The following is a 14,419-nucleotide window of genomic DNA, read 5'->3' on the forward strand; positions in this document are numbered from 1 at the left end:
AGAGAGAGAGAGAGAGAGAGAGAGAGAGTATTACGGAGCGGGTTGTTTCAGCACCTGAGACATGTATTTACTAATGTCCTGTCTTGTTGTGCGTATGCATGAGTGAACCTAAGTTTAGTAACACCTACTGCCATTGTAAATGACCAGGACAAATTTCTCCTTGCGAAATGAATAAAGATTGTCAATGTCATTGTCAACTGAGACAAAATGTGAAGCATAGTGACAAAATAAGTTACTTCTCGGATTTGAGTCCAACGGGAATAGATACATCATGATTATAGGTGAAATTTTTACAATTTAAAAGTATAAAATAATAAAAGACAGGTTATATTTAAAGAATTTAGCATCAATAGAAAATCTACAAATTTGACAGCAATGTTGATTTTTTGCCAAAACTTCCATTTGTGGATTGCGAGAAGTAATTCATTTTGTTAGCATGCCTCACAAACGTTAAAAAATTCTCTGAAAAAGTCAAACCTGGGATGTCTTTTAAAGAGTTGAGCAACCAGTCCCCGCAGGTCATAGCTGAACTGTGGGGAAATTGGAGGGTAGCTTCCTCTGAGGGAACACAGACAAAGCAAAAAAAGAGTAAGATAAGAGTGGGCAGTGAGTAATTCTTGAAAAAAGGGTGTGATGAAGCACAGAAAACACCCAACAAAATATTTCGAAGTTTTAGTAAGAGGTTTACAGCACTTGAAACACAATAAGGTCATATAAGTGCTGAAGATTAGAGGAGTTACAAGAGAGTAATAAACACAAAAAAGAAGGAGGGAAGATAAAGACGATAGTTCTTTGATAGGAAAGAAGGAGCAAGCCACACCAGAGCACCTGCCAACCACCCACAGCAATTCTTGAAAAAGATGTTTTTTGTTTTAGTAAGATTTTACGGTGCTCGCAACAGAAAAAGGTCATATGAGCACCAAGGGATGGATGTCAACAGAGAAGTCCAAACGGGGAATCAAGCTTACTCTGCTCACCTCTCTAGCCTCAACAGCACAAAGTCTGCTTGGACTATCAAGGCACCCGCAAATAGCGGATCAGAAGAGTGTAACAAACATACGAAAGAAATAGAGGAAAATGATGATAGTAAGGATGAGGAAAGAAAAAGCAGCAGTTCCCCCATGTTGTTCCAGCACAGTATGAGCATGACATTGATAAATCAGTCCATTTACAATTCTACTGTGCATAAAAACATGTTAATATCCCCCCCTCTGGGAATGGCCTAAAGATACTCCAGTCAGTAGCACTGCCCTGATGGGGGGGGGGGGGGGGGGTGTCTGTTCACTAATGCATCCAAATAAAAACAAAAAGCAAACATACTTCACGACAAACCATGACCCAAAAGTGTTGAGAACAACATAAAAACGACATGGAACCTACATCACTTCAATAAAAATGGGGTACAAAGTAAAGTTGTCCCCGCATCCGATCCGGACTTTGGGGATTGCCTTGTCAGTGAGACAACTTCCTGGGTCTTCGGCATATTGTGGTAGGGTGGCCAGTTCCTTTCCACGCTGCCTTCACTTTCCAAACTCAAAGTCAGGTACCCATTACTGCTGGGTGGGCAGGAGGGGGCAAAAAAAATCTGTGTCCAAACTGAGGCTCGAACCCTGACTTTCTGCTTCGGAGACGAGCGCACTAACCGCTCTGCCACTGCATCCTCAAGAATGGGGTACACAACACATTGATTGCCAGAGGGAGAGACATATTTTTAAAAATATACACATTTAGCGACTTTCTGTACTGACCTGATAATTTTCAGCACCAGGTTCTTCATGTTGCCAGCTTCAAACTGAAAAACATGAGAGAGAAACACTTCTCAAATATGTGTAGGTGTATGACAATTGTGTGTGTGTGTGTGTGTGTGTGCTTGCCCTGACCGACGATCATGTGAAACATTATATCTAGAATCTAGATACAAACTTTTGTGCATTGGGGAGGGGGATTATATTTTTTTAATGAAACTGGATTGTTCCTAAAAGGGAAAAAGTCACAGTATCTTACTAAAATCACTAAAATTTCATGGTCTCTTGTTCTTTTATTCACTGAAGGAGAAATAACAGATTTGTTCCTACTAGTACAGGGGTATGAGGTTGAATGTGCGACCCCCGCCCCCTTTTTACTAACTTTGGACCACTTGTTCACCCCCCCCCCTCCCTTTTTATTCCTACCCCCCTTTTTATTCCTACCCCCCCCCCTCCAGCCCCCCTTTCATTCGACACCTTAGAGTACATCAGACCTGCCACTCTATGAAATCTAAAAATCAGGATGTTAGAGTAAAAAAATCAGGATCTGGTGAAAAAAATCGGTATCAACGGCAAATCAGTCATAAGGGGTACTGGGGAAGGGGGGGGGAGGGGTCCTGGTTCCCTTTTATGAGGCAAGTATACAAGTGAAAACTTGAAAACTTTTGCAGGAAAAAGTTCACGTTTGGGCCACTAAATAGAGGGAAAACTGAAAGACAGCATTACTCGAGTCGGAGTGGGATAGATTGGGGGAGCGCAGCTGAAACTCTCGTAGTCTTGAAAATAGCTGACACACAACTGTAATCATCCACGGAAAAAGCCCGCGTTTTCATACAGTAACAACGTTTGACTTCCATTGCAAATACACTTAAGGCACCCCCCCCCCCCCCCCCCGAAAAAAAAGGTCGCGCCAAGGTTGTTCATTTCTTTCTTTTTTCTTATTCCTCTATCCTCAATTAGTAGGTTCTACTTGTATCACGGCACACACTTTAAGCCCAAGTGTCAAAACAATACCCCTACCCGCTCCCCCCGGTCGTCCTGGTTAAGTCTTGAAAAACACCCCGACCAATGCGACCGGTGTGAATGAACTTTGCTGACCCCGACAGCCGACGGTCCCCGAAACACGCGCTACTCACACGTACCAGGTCATGTCACGTGTTGCGAATGAGCGTTTGAAAGTTCCACTGACGGGTCTTGATGATGGGCCCGACTAACCAGAACTCAAGACGAAGCTTGCTTTTAAACCAACGGCAGAACAATAAATAGATTATTCTTAGGCCCATGACATAATTGTTACAGTAATCAGGACACAGTTGGAGAATTCTGGGTTATAAAAGCGAAAGTACATCTTGAGCGTATCCATGTCGGAATTCAAAATCGATACTAGATCTACGTCGGTTTTAGTTGAAATAACGTGCGTGAGTCATCTACTAGATTCGGCATAGATGTTTCAGAAAGTAGCGTTCCAAGTTCCTGCCGATGAAAACTCTAATCGGTGCTTCCAAGCAAAAGAGATTGCACAACTTTTTATATATTTTCTAAGAATCGGACGCAACTGACACAACAAGAAGAAATCAGGATACTGGCGATCGAAATCGGGATGCTTGAGATTTGGGGCAAAAAATCGGGATATCCCGATTAAATCGGGATGAGTGGCAGGTCTGAGTACACTTACTGCCACTTCCCCTAACTTACCGAACGTCTCCCTTCACTCACTTACCGCATGTTTCAGTGTCGTGAGCTCATAAAGGACACATCCCATTGACCAGATATCACTGGGGAAATAAAACACTCGGGTCATTCGAAGAATAAGAACAAATTTGGAAGAAGGTTAGAAAATCTATTCAGCTGTGAGTGATTGGTGAGTTATGAATTTTAAACGAGACGGCACCTCTGAGTGGAATAATTCATCTTAGTGAAGTTTCAGCTTCAAAGCCCACGTTACATTTCATTCTAAGAACACTCCGATTTTCAAAATCCGGCAATTCATTTTCTATATTTTTACACTTCACAAAATCATTTGGCTCATAATAGATATTCATTTACTCGATCTGTCTCCAGGAAATACTATCTCAATCTCAAAGACTCTCTGTTTTTCAGAAGCAGTTTAAGCAATAAGTGGCCTCTCAAACATGAGATCAAGATAATATTTGCTTTATTTACCCTGTCAACAAGATCAAGATAGTATCTGCTGTATTAACCCTGTCAATAAGACAAAAGATAATACCCGCTATATTAACCATGTCAATAAGACAAAAGAAAATATCCGCTATATTAACCCTGTCAATAAGACAAAAGAAAATATCCGCTATATTAACCCTGTCAATAAGACAAAAGAAAATATCCGCTATATTAACAAAATAAAGATAATATCTGTAATATTTACCGTGTCAACAAGACAAAGATAACGTATGGCATCCTTCAGTCTCAGGAGACTATGGATCTGCACCGCCTTTACTTCCCAAACTCAAAGTCAGGTACCCATTACTGCTGGGTGGGCAGGAGGGGAGGGGGGGGCGAAAAAAATCAAGTGTCCGAACAGAGGCCCAAATCGAACCCGGACTTTCCGCTTCAGAGACGAGCGCACTAACCGTATGAGGTTCACACTCTATGTAAATCTAAACTGTATGAGGTTCACACTCTATGTAAATCTAAACCGTATGAGGTTCATAATCTAAGAAAATCTAAACCGTATGAGGTTCATAATCTATGTAAATCGTCCAAAACCTACATTGCGTATTCCCAAAACACACAAAAAAAGTTTCACCTTTTGTTGTTGTACGGCATGTTCTCCACAATCTCTGGAGACAGGTAGTACGGCGTTCCTATACAGGTGTGGGCCAGCTGCATAGTGCTGGGGATAGATAGATAGATAGATAGATAGAGGTAGTACGGCGTTCCTATACAGGTGTGGACCAGCTGCATAGTGCTGGGGATAGATAGATAGATAGAGGTAGTACGGCGTTCCTATACAGGTGTGGGCCAGCTGCATAGTGCTGGGGATAGATAGATACATAGATAGATAGATAGATAGATAGGTAGGTACATAGGTAGGTAGGTAGGTAGGTAGGCTGGAGAGAGGTAGTTCCTATACAAGTGTGGGCCAGCTGCATAGTGCTGGGGAGTCACAGATGGATGGATATATAGGTAGATAGACAGACAGACAGACAGACAGACAGAGAGACAGACAGACAGACAGACAGACAGACAGACAGACAGACAGACAGACAGACAGACAGACAGACAGACAGACAGACAGACAGACAGACAGATAGATATGGATGGATGGATGGATGGATGGATGGATGGATGGATGGATGGATGGATGGATGGATGGATGGATGGATGGATGGATGGATGGAAGGAAGGATCTGTATGGACGGATGGATGGAAGGATGGATGGATGGATGGAAGGATGGATAGATAGATAGATAGATAGATAGATAGATAGATAGATAGATAGATAGATAGATAGATAGATAGATAGATAGATAGATAGATAGCATTTGCATAGCGCAAATCCCCGCTCAACAGCAAACTCTATGCGCTTCACAATCTATACTATTACCCCAGCAGACCAGAGAGCATTCTGAAACAACCTCAACATCCTGGAAAGCATACAGTGCTAGCAGCCATTTATAGGCGCTAAAATACTAACATGCTGACAAAATATCAACCATGTCAACTCCTTAGTTTAGTTTTAGTAAGGTTTTACGGCGCTCGCAACAGCAAAAGGTCATATGAGCACAAAGGGGTGGATGCCAACAGAAAACTCCAAACGGGGAATCAGGCTTACTCTGCTCGCCTCTCTAGCCTCAACAGCACAAAGTCTGCTTTGACTATCAAGGCACCCGAAAAAAGCAGTTCACAAGAGAGTGACAAACATACAAAAGAAGTATAGGAAAAATGACCATAGTAAGGATGAGGAAAGAAAAAGTCTGATTACAATTCTACTGTACATACGAACATGTTAATATCCCCCCTTTGGGAATGGCCTAAAGACACTTCAGTCAGTAACACTGCCCAGGGGAGGGGGGGGGAGGGCTATGTAAACTCCAGTTCATTACTGGGAACATTGTGATTATACATTAAACAACGATTGTGTAATTAGACTTTATCTCTTTGAATTTTTCATTCAACAGGAGAAAGAGAAAACAGCATGTGACAACATCAGGCGTAAAGTCAAAGGGGAAAAGGATATTGATAAAAAAGGGAAAAGGATATTGATGAGAAAGGGAAAAGGATATTGATAGAAAAGGGGAAAGGAAAAAAGATATTAATGAGGAAACCTCTACCACTCACTTGTTCAGAACTTTGGCTATTCCGAAATCTCCCAGTTGCACAGTACCGTTTTGTGTGAGGAAGATGTTCTGAAATTGGGACAATTTCACAAAGAAAATTTCACATAAGCAGTCAAAGAAAATATGTTCTCTGTACAGTCACTCTTTGCATGCAACCAGTCAATCATGAATTCAAGGCTCAAACAGAAATTGGCTTACTTTCACAACGGTGAACCATGTGTGATCTACAAGTCGTGAGCTCAGTGCTTTCTCTTCGTATCTCCATTTTTAAGCCTATCCGAATGTCTTGTTTCACTATCGTATCCATACAGCGTGGGGAACTCTGTCCCACCACTTTCTAAAGAGGAAATTTTCTCGTTAACCCGATCCGTAGGCTTTGCCTAGTAGTCTGTCAAAATGATATTTTGAGAAATACTGAAAGTTTCAAAGAGATCTTGGCACTAGAAGTATTTTAAAATGTGAAGAATACAACCCCTGGTGTACAAAATGTCCCCAGGCATACGGATAAATTTAATAACAGTGAAAACAGTTCATAACAAAGAGTGGGCTAAAGAAGAAGTCACGTTTTCAATGTTTAAAAAAACCACGGTCGCGAAATGTTTGTCTTTCTCTACAAAAATAGAGAACAGGGAAGCACACTTTCTGTCTTCCCATCAGTTTATCCTGCATTTGCCAGACAGATCGCGGAAGTAAAACCCACAACACTGCAAGTGCATACACTACAAAAATATAGGAAACTCTAAATGACAAATTCAGAGGCTGTAACAGGGAGGACTTTGAAGTTGTAAATGCTGAAAATATTTAAAAAATTTCTTTGTCTGATTGTTGCTCTGACCACAAAGCCTTTTCAAATTGCTAAAACATTTTCTTTTTCGTGACAGCCCAAGTGAACACCTTAACTCTATTCGTACGCCCTGGAGTCATTTTGTATCCCTGGGGTTGTATTCTTCACATTTTAGAATACTTCTAGTATGAAGATATCTTTGAAATTTTCAGTATTTCTCAAAAAATCATTTTGACAGACTGCTATGCAAAGCGTACGGATCGCATTAACGAATGAATTTCCTCTTTGGGAAGTGGTGGCACAGAGTTCCCCACGTCGTATGGATATGAAGGTAAAACACAACGTACGGATAGGGTTAACAAAGCACCCACGGAATAAGGTAGGAATCAACACCCAATACAAAATGTCAGAACAAGAATCACCTGAGACTTGATGTCCCTGTGCAGAATCTTCCGGTCATGGATGTGTTTCACCGCAAGGCACAACTGGACGAACCAGTCCAGGATCTGAGGACAGTCAATATTTTCACACCTCAGAATGAGTAAATGCAAATACAGAAAATACTCACCTTTTCTATGACTGAGTACATAAAACAATTGAGATGGAGAAACAATCGAAAGCAAAGAGCCTTTTTTTTTCTTTGGTGCTCACTGCACTTCATCATCTGATATCTCACCACAGGTGGACCCTAGACTGGCAGGACTCACAACTGCCCTAAAAGTTAACTTACTTCACTGGTTCACAGGGAGCACACTTCTTTTTTATATTTTTAATAGTTTTTATGTTAAGTGTTTTACAATCCTCGCAACTGCATAAGTTCATATGAGTGCGCGGGACACACGTAAGATTTTCAAATTTTAAATTATGCCCGGGAGGCCTACTCATATCGATTTCCGACCACCAAGGGATCTTTAATGTACACAACATGAACACGGGATCTCCGAGATTTTTCGCCCTTGCTCAGGAAAGCTAGGTGTAGATCTTTCCTACCAGAAGATCAGGGGGTGAGACTGAAAGACAGCGGTAAGAAGGAGCCAAGGAGTAGCAGTAGAAAGGCTGCAGAAAGAGTCAGGAGCCCAGAATTGAGGTATTAACAAAATGTATTGACAGCTGACAAACTGACATACAATAACAGAAGGAACATAAGACAAAACCAAACCTGATCTTCTGAGAACAAGCGTCCCCTCTGGTCGTTGATCTTGCCATAAAGGTCTCCTGCAGGGGGAGAGAGGAAGATACAAATAATAAACAACACAGGCAGGATGCAAAGCATTATACCAAACAGTATAGAATATACCAAACAGTATAATACAAAACAGTATACAGTATACCAAACAGTATAACACAAAACAGTATACAGTATACCAAACAGTATAACACAAAACAGTATACAGTATACCAAACAGTATAACACAAAACAGTATACAGTATACCAAACAGTATAATACAAAACAGTATACAGTATACCAAACAGTATAATACCAAACAGTATACAGTATACCAAACAGTATAATACCAAACAGTATACAGTATACCAAACAGTATAATACAAAACAGTATACAGTATACCAAACAGTATAATACCAAACAGTAAACAGTATACCAAACAGTATAACACAAAACAGTATACAGTATACCAAACAGTATAATACCAAACAGTATACAGTATACCAAACAGTATAATACAAAACAGTATACAGTATACCAAACAGTATAATACCAAACAGTATACAGTATACCAAACAGTATAGAGTATACCAAACAGTATAATACAGAACAGTATACAGTATACCAAACAGTATAATACAAAAGAGTATACAATATACCAAACAGTATAATACAAAACAGTATACAGTATACCAAACAGTATAATACCAAACAGTATACAGTATACCAAACAGTATAATACAAAACAGTATACAGTATACCAAACAGTATAATACCAAACAGTATACAGTATACCAAACAGTATAGAGTATACTAAACAGTATAATACAGAACAGTATACAGTATACCAAACAGTATAATACAAAAGAGTATACAGTATACCAAACAGTATAATACAAAACAGTATACAGTATACCAAACAGTATATCAACAAAATGTGCGTTTCTTTTCAGTTTAAGTCAAGCATACTATATCCCGGAGCTATGTTACTTCATAATTCCGTTAATGCAAATGCCCACAGATTGTGATTGGGGGCAGCCCAGATGGGCGTGTCTGCTCAAAGATGCTGCTCAACTGGAGAAGTATCAATGACTGACAATTGTAGTTTGCTACGACAGTAGTGATAGGACAAGTTTCACAAAAACAGATCCTTCGCAGTATTATGTTCTATATATGAAACTTTGCAACATGCACCACCCAACCCTCCCCCCAAAAAACCCCCCCACAAAAAAACAGGAACAAATGTGTCCCATGAATTTAATGCATCTATTTCAGAGGATTTAAATAGACCATAAACCTATGAACCTTACCTGCTGAGCAAAAATTCATCACAATGTATAAACTTCCTTTTTCTGTGGAGAGAAGACAAAACATTGGAGTCACAACAGAGAATGAACAAGTACAAAATATACTCTATGCACAAAAGTCACGTGAAGAACTTCTCTCTCTCTCTCTTTCTCTCTAACTCTCTCTAACTCTCTCTCATTCTCTCTCTCTCTCTCTCTCTGTCTGTCTCTCTCCCTCTCTCTCTCCCTCTCTCTCTCTCTCTCTCAGTCTTTTGTAAACATCATGGAGATATCATCATTTGATTCACTCAACAAGCTTATTTTATGGACAAGGAAGGTGGTGCCATTCCCATATTTCTAACAGCAGAATAAAAACAATGCACAAGAATTTCCAATCAAAACGATAATAACAAAATCAACTTTCTTTTCCACAATCAGTGATTTTTTAAACGTTTCGCATAATGTTGAAAGATTTCTCATTTCTTAGGTTTGTTAAATCATGCAGCTGTTAGTTTTAGTAAGGTTTTACGGCGCTCGCAACTGCATAAGGTCACATGAGCACTAAGGGGTGGATGTCAACAGAGAAGTCCTTACAGGGAATCAGACTTACTCTGCTCACCTCTCTAGCCTCAACAGCACAATATCTGCTTCGACTATCAAAGCAGCCCGGAAATAGAAATTCACAAGAGAGAGACAAACATACAAAAGAAGTACAGGAAAAAATGACGATAGTAAGGATGAGGAAAGAAAAAGCAGCGCTTCCCCTATGTTGTTCCGGCACAGTATGAGCATGACATTGATAAATCAGCCCATTTGCATTTCTACTGAGTGCATAAGAACATGTTAATATTCCCCCTTGTGGGAATGGCCTAAAGACAACTTCAGTAAGTAACACTGCCCTGGGGGGGGGGGGGGCCGCATGCAGCTCTAAACAACTGTACCTTCAAAAGACTCGATATAACACACGATATTTGGGTGCTTGAGCTGGGCCAACACAGCCACCTGTGAGAGGAAAAAAAAGATCCAGGAAATTGGGTAGTACAGTGGCATGTAAAGGAAAAATAAATACTGTTAGTAGGACAAGACAAAAACCTTTCCAGGGTCCGTTATTACGTTCTTGGCTATTCTTATAGCTTGACGAATAATTATGAAACGTGCTAACAAACAAATACAAGGCCTCTGTGAGAATGAGTAGTAACGAAAGTTATCCTTTATCATCAAGAAGGTCACGTCACGGCCTTGAGGCATTTTAACACAGTTGGCCAATTAAGTTCAAGCTATTGATGTACACTCATGACATCCAAAACCAGCCAAATTTCTTTGCTACTGTTGACACAAGTACACAATACTCTATGCTTCAAGTCTCTCTTACTTTATCAACCAATTAAAAGCTTCTCTTCCTCAGAAAGTTATCTGTAACCTTCTGACAAATTTCCTCGTTACTGTTGATACGATTACACAGTACTCTAAGCTTCAAGTCTCTCTTACTTTCGATTCTACCAGCCCCAGAGTCAGGGGTGAGAATAAACTAAAAAGAAATCCAAGTTACAACATATATCTGAGCGGACTGGACCCAACCCCAAAGTCCATGGCAACTGAGGCAGACTCAAACACGGCATCCTATTGAAGTCAAATGACCCTGTGAGCACCTGCTATTTGACAAAATCCAACGGAAATCTGCAGGTAATACAATATTTCGCAACCTAAGCCCTTTCTTGTCGTTTCTCCATTTTTTTTTAAACACTGAAAACAGTTCATTACAAAGAGTGAGCTTAAGAAGAAGTCACATTTTCAATGTTTAAAAAAATGGAGATACGACAAGAAAGCACAGAGGCTGTGATTTAGTATCAAGATGTGTTCATAGAAGAGTGATATAACACTAGCACTTCAGACTAGTTTTGTACTTACTTCCTTCCTCGCTTCATCCCGCTCTTTTGGACTCATCTGTTTCAGGTGCGGAAAAGAAAAAAGAAATGTATTACGAAATAGCAAACATTTTAGTCTGTGGGAAATGTCCTTACATTTACATAATAATGACAAAATAACATACTAAGATCAAATCTCCACTCTTCACGTACATATGTCCCAGGACCTGAACTCTATCCATAGTAACATTATAGTGAAATGCAAAAGACCCACACCTCCATGGCGAATAATAAGACCAACCCTCCAAAAAATAAGTGAGAAATATACCATTCGACTCATGTACCTTCTCTTCTTTTTTGTTTTTCAGAACTTCCCCCAATGTGTCCTTTGTGTGACTATGCATATGAGACTGTTGATCATCACCTTTTCCACTATACAGCCCTAAATGACATCAGAGCTACCCTTCTCCCTCCGAGACCTAACATTGACAACATACTCTACGGAACATTACAGCAACTGCAGCAAACCTGCACTTATCACTACATGGCATTGGACAGAAGGGCGAGAGTCCAGTTGTTGCTGGATCAATAACAACAACAACAACAACCTTCTTTTTTTCCCTTGTCTTCTCTGTATGACCACTCGGTCAGGTGTTCTGTCTTTGAGATAACCAATTGGTGGCTCCCATGGGTGTTAAATTCATTTTAAAATTCTAAGATTACATGTGCTTAAAACCAATATTCGTTTGCTAATTTCAAAGTCAAAGTGTTAACCTTATGTATTAGTTTTTTTTTGCTGTAGGCGATTAAATTCAATTGACCTCACATTCTTATTTCAAAAGGTAGGCTTATAAATGTCCTTTCTAAGTCTGTCAATAACACTTTACAAACGTAAAAGTTAAAAGAAAAAAGGTCCTCAAGATTAAAGCACTTTTGCACTCTATGCACATCTTAAACATAGTAAATCACATTCATACTGAAAATCGCTAAATTACCCGCAAAGGAAAGAAAAGAGGGACCCACATATAGAGAAACAAGACAACAAACAGTTAACTATACCTTGGTTATATTGATCTCTTTGATGACACATTGTTTCGATGTGTCCTTCCGTTTGACCAGAACGGCTTTCCCAAACGCACCCTCCCCAATCTGCCGGACTCTGTTGTACTTGTTCATTGTGCTGTCTGACGGAAGATTCTGTCTCACGCTTCAAACGTCATCTCATCTCAGGATGATAACATGCTGGAAAAGATAAGAAAGAATGCATGATAATAAATAGAATGTGATGTGCTCTGCAAGAATTGAGGTGAGACTGCGTTATCACTGAGTCGAGTTAAAACTATTCAAATCAAGGAGGGGGGGGGGGGGTGTTCCCAAAGTCTTATTATTTCTGATCTATTTTCCTTTTAAATAAAAGTCATTATGTTACTGATGGTATAATGTTACAAATATTTTATAATGATTTATTTCTGACATAACCCTTATATTTCTTTTATAAAAGTCAAGACAACATCCCCCGTTTGACCCAAAACTCAAAGTAAGGGGCCACCATTGTCCATACGAAACATTGGGGGCTCTCGTGCCTAGAGGTTAAGGTGTTGGCCTCTCATTCGAAAGTCCCGGGTTTGAATCCAGGTAGTGATCGAAAAATTTTCTTTTCTAAAATTGTCTCCTTTCACCTCCTTTCCTACTCTCTAGCATGTTCAGTCGTCTGCTTTCGTCTCCTCTTTCTGCCCCCACCCCCTCACCTCCTTTGCCCCCTCCTCTTGGCCCCTGACTCTTTCTGCAGCCTTTCTACTGCTACTCATTGGCTTCTTCTTACTGCTGTCTTTCAGCCACACCTCTGATCTTCTGGTAGGAAAGATCTACACTAGCCTTCTCGGACAAGGGCGAAAAATCTCGGAGGGCCTGGGTGCAAGTGGCGCACGTTTAAGATCCCTTGGTGGTCTAAAATTGAAAAGTAGGCTTCGGCCGCCACCCGGGCAAAATTCAAAATTTCCTACCAATGAAAAAGTTTGATGTGTGTCTGTCCCGCACGCTCATATGACCTTATAAATGCCGTTGCGAGCGCTGTAAAACACTCACCCCCCAATTTTTTTTTTCAGAATATAATATATAAGCAACGTTTTGGGTCCCTTCTTATAAATTCCTCTCTCTACACTTACAAATTTAAAGTTAATTTCTTGCGACATAGGGCAACATGGTTTTTGTTCAATCTATGCTCTTACTCTTATGGATTGCCTCAAGTCTCAAATTAGAAACATGAATAAATTCAGGAAGTCACATCATCAAGCAAAAGTAAGCTTCCTATCAACAGTTAGAACAAATTAAAGTAGAAAATCTAGATTTCTAGATCTACTATATCTAGATCTAGATATCTAGATCAGATCTAATATCTAGATTAGATACAAAAATAAAAATTTAAGACATATTTTGATTTAGGATAACTCTAAGATCTTTGAACAACTAGTTTTTCATATGTTTTAAAACATTTACATGGAATATCTTCGAACAGCTAGATCTAGCTCTTCATATCCTTTGTATAGTATAGTATAGGGAAATGAAAATATATCATGACTCATTACAAGAAATTGTTACCAAAAAAGAAAGAAAGAAAGAAAGAAGAAATCTAATTTAAAAAGTTAAAATATCTCTACAACATATTCTGTAGATCAATACTGATGTCTTGCAACACGTTAAATTTTAATATCAATGAATTCAGGGGGACAAAAAGGCATCAGGCATCACTAAGCGTTATTTTTGGTTGTTCTTTATGTTAGTACTTTTCTTACCAGTCGATAAAATTATAATTATAACCATGCCAATTCAATTGATACACTACTAAAATCGTTATCACTTGAAAATAGGAGGAGAAACAAAGCAAAAACATAACTTTTCTCTCAGTATAAAGAAAACCAAAATTGCTGAATTCACAACAAACGTCTAAATCCCATTAATTTCGCCGATTCATTTAACAATGAATTGAAGTTTCGCCTCAATGTTTACGCATAGAAACCTGATTGTTTGGGTATGTGGCCGCCATCTTGAAAAGAGATCAGCGGAGGTAAAATTAACCTGGATTGGATTCTAACTCCAGTCCAGGTATTAAATTAAATAATACAGCTCTGACTGAGGTAGTCTTGACTCTTGACATGGTTAGGAAGGCGTATGTCGTTTATGTGTATGAATGTTTTAGTGTTCGTGTGTGTGTGTGTGTGTGTGTGTGTGTGTGTGTGTGTGTGTGTGTATGTGTGTGTGTGTGTGTGTATGA

The 14,419-nt window shown here is 39.6% G+C and overlaps 1 protein-coding gene across 1 annotated transcript in view; it reads right to left on the bottom strand.

The window, feature by feature from the left end:
- Window positions 1–14,222, bottom strand: part of LOC101854214 (serine/threonine-protein kinase Nek1) — a gene marked incomplete in the record, with an annotated part of 66,379 nt that extends 52,157 nt beyond the window's left edge. Inside the window, 12 exon segments of the mRNA XM_035973169.1 lie at window positions 478–558; window positions 1,749–1,792; window positions 3,466–3,520; window positions 4,513–4,599; window positions 6,048–6,115; window positions 7,253–7,336; window positions 7,990–8,045; window positions 9,308–9,349; window positions 10,225–10,285; window positions 11,192–11,227; window positions 12,208–12,390; window positions 14,165–14,222. Coding sequence (XP_035829062.1) covers window positions 478–558; window positions 1,749–1,792; window positions 3,466–3,520; window positions 4,513–4,599; window positions 6,048–6,115; window positions 7,253–7,336; window positions 7,990–8,045; window positions 9,308–9,349; window positions 10,225–10,285; window positions 11,192–11,227; window positions 12,208–12,324 — 731 coding nt within the window.
- Between the last annotated feature and the right edge of the window lie 197 nt (window positions 14,223–14,419).

This window comes from Aplysia californica, unplaced genomic scaffold, assembly GCF_000002075.1.
Source record: "Aplysia californica isolate F4 #8 unplaced genomic scaffold, AplCal3.0 scaffold01042, whole genome shotgun sequence".
Taxonomy (NCBI): Eukaryota; Metazoa; Mollusca; class Gastropoda; order Aplysiida; family Aplysiidae; genus Aplysia; species Aplysia californica.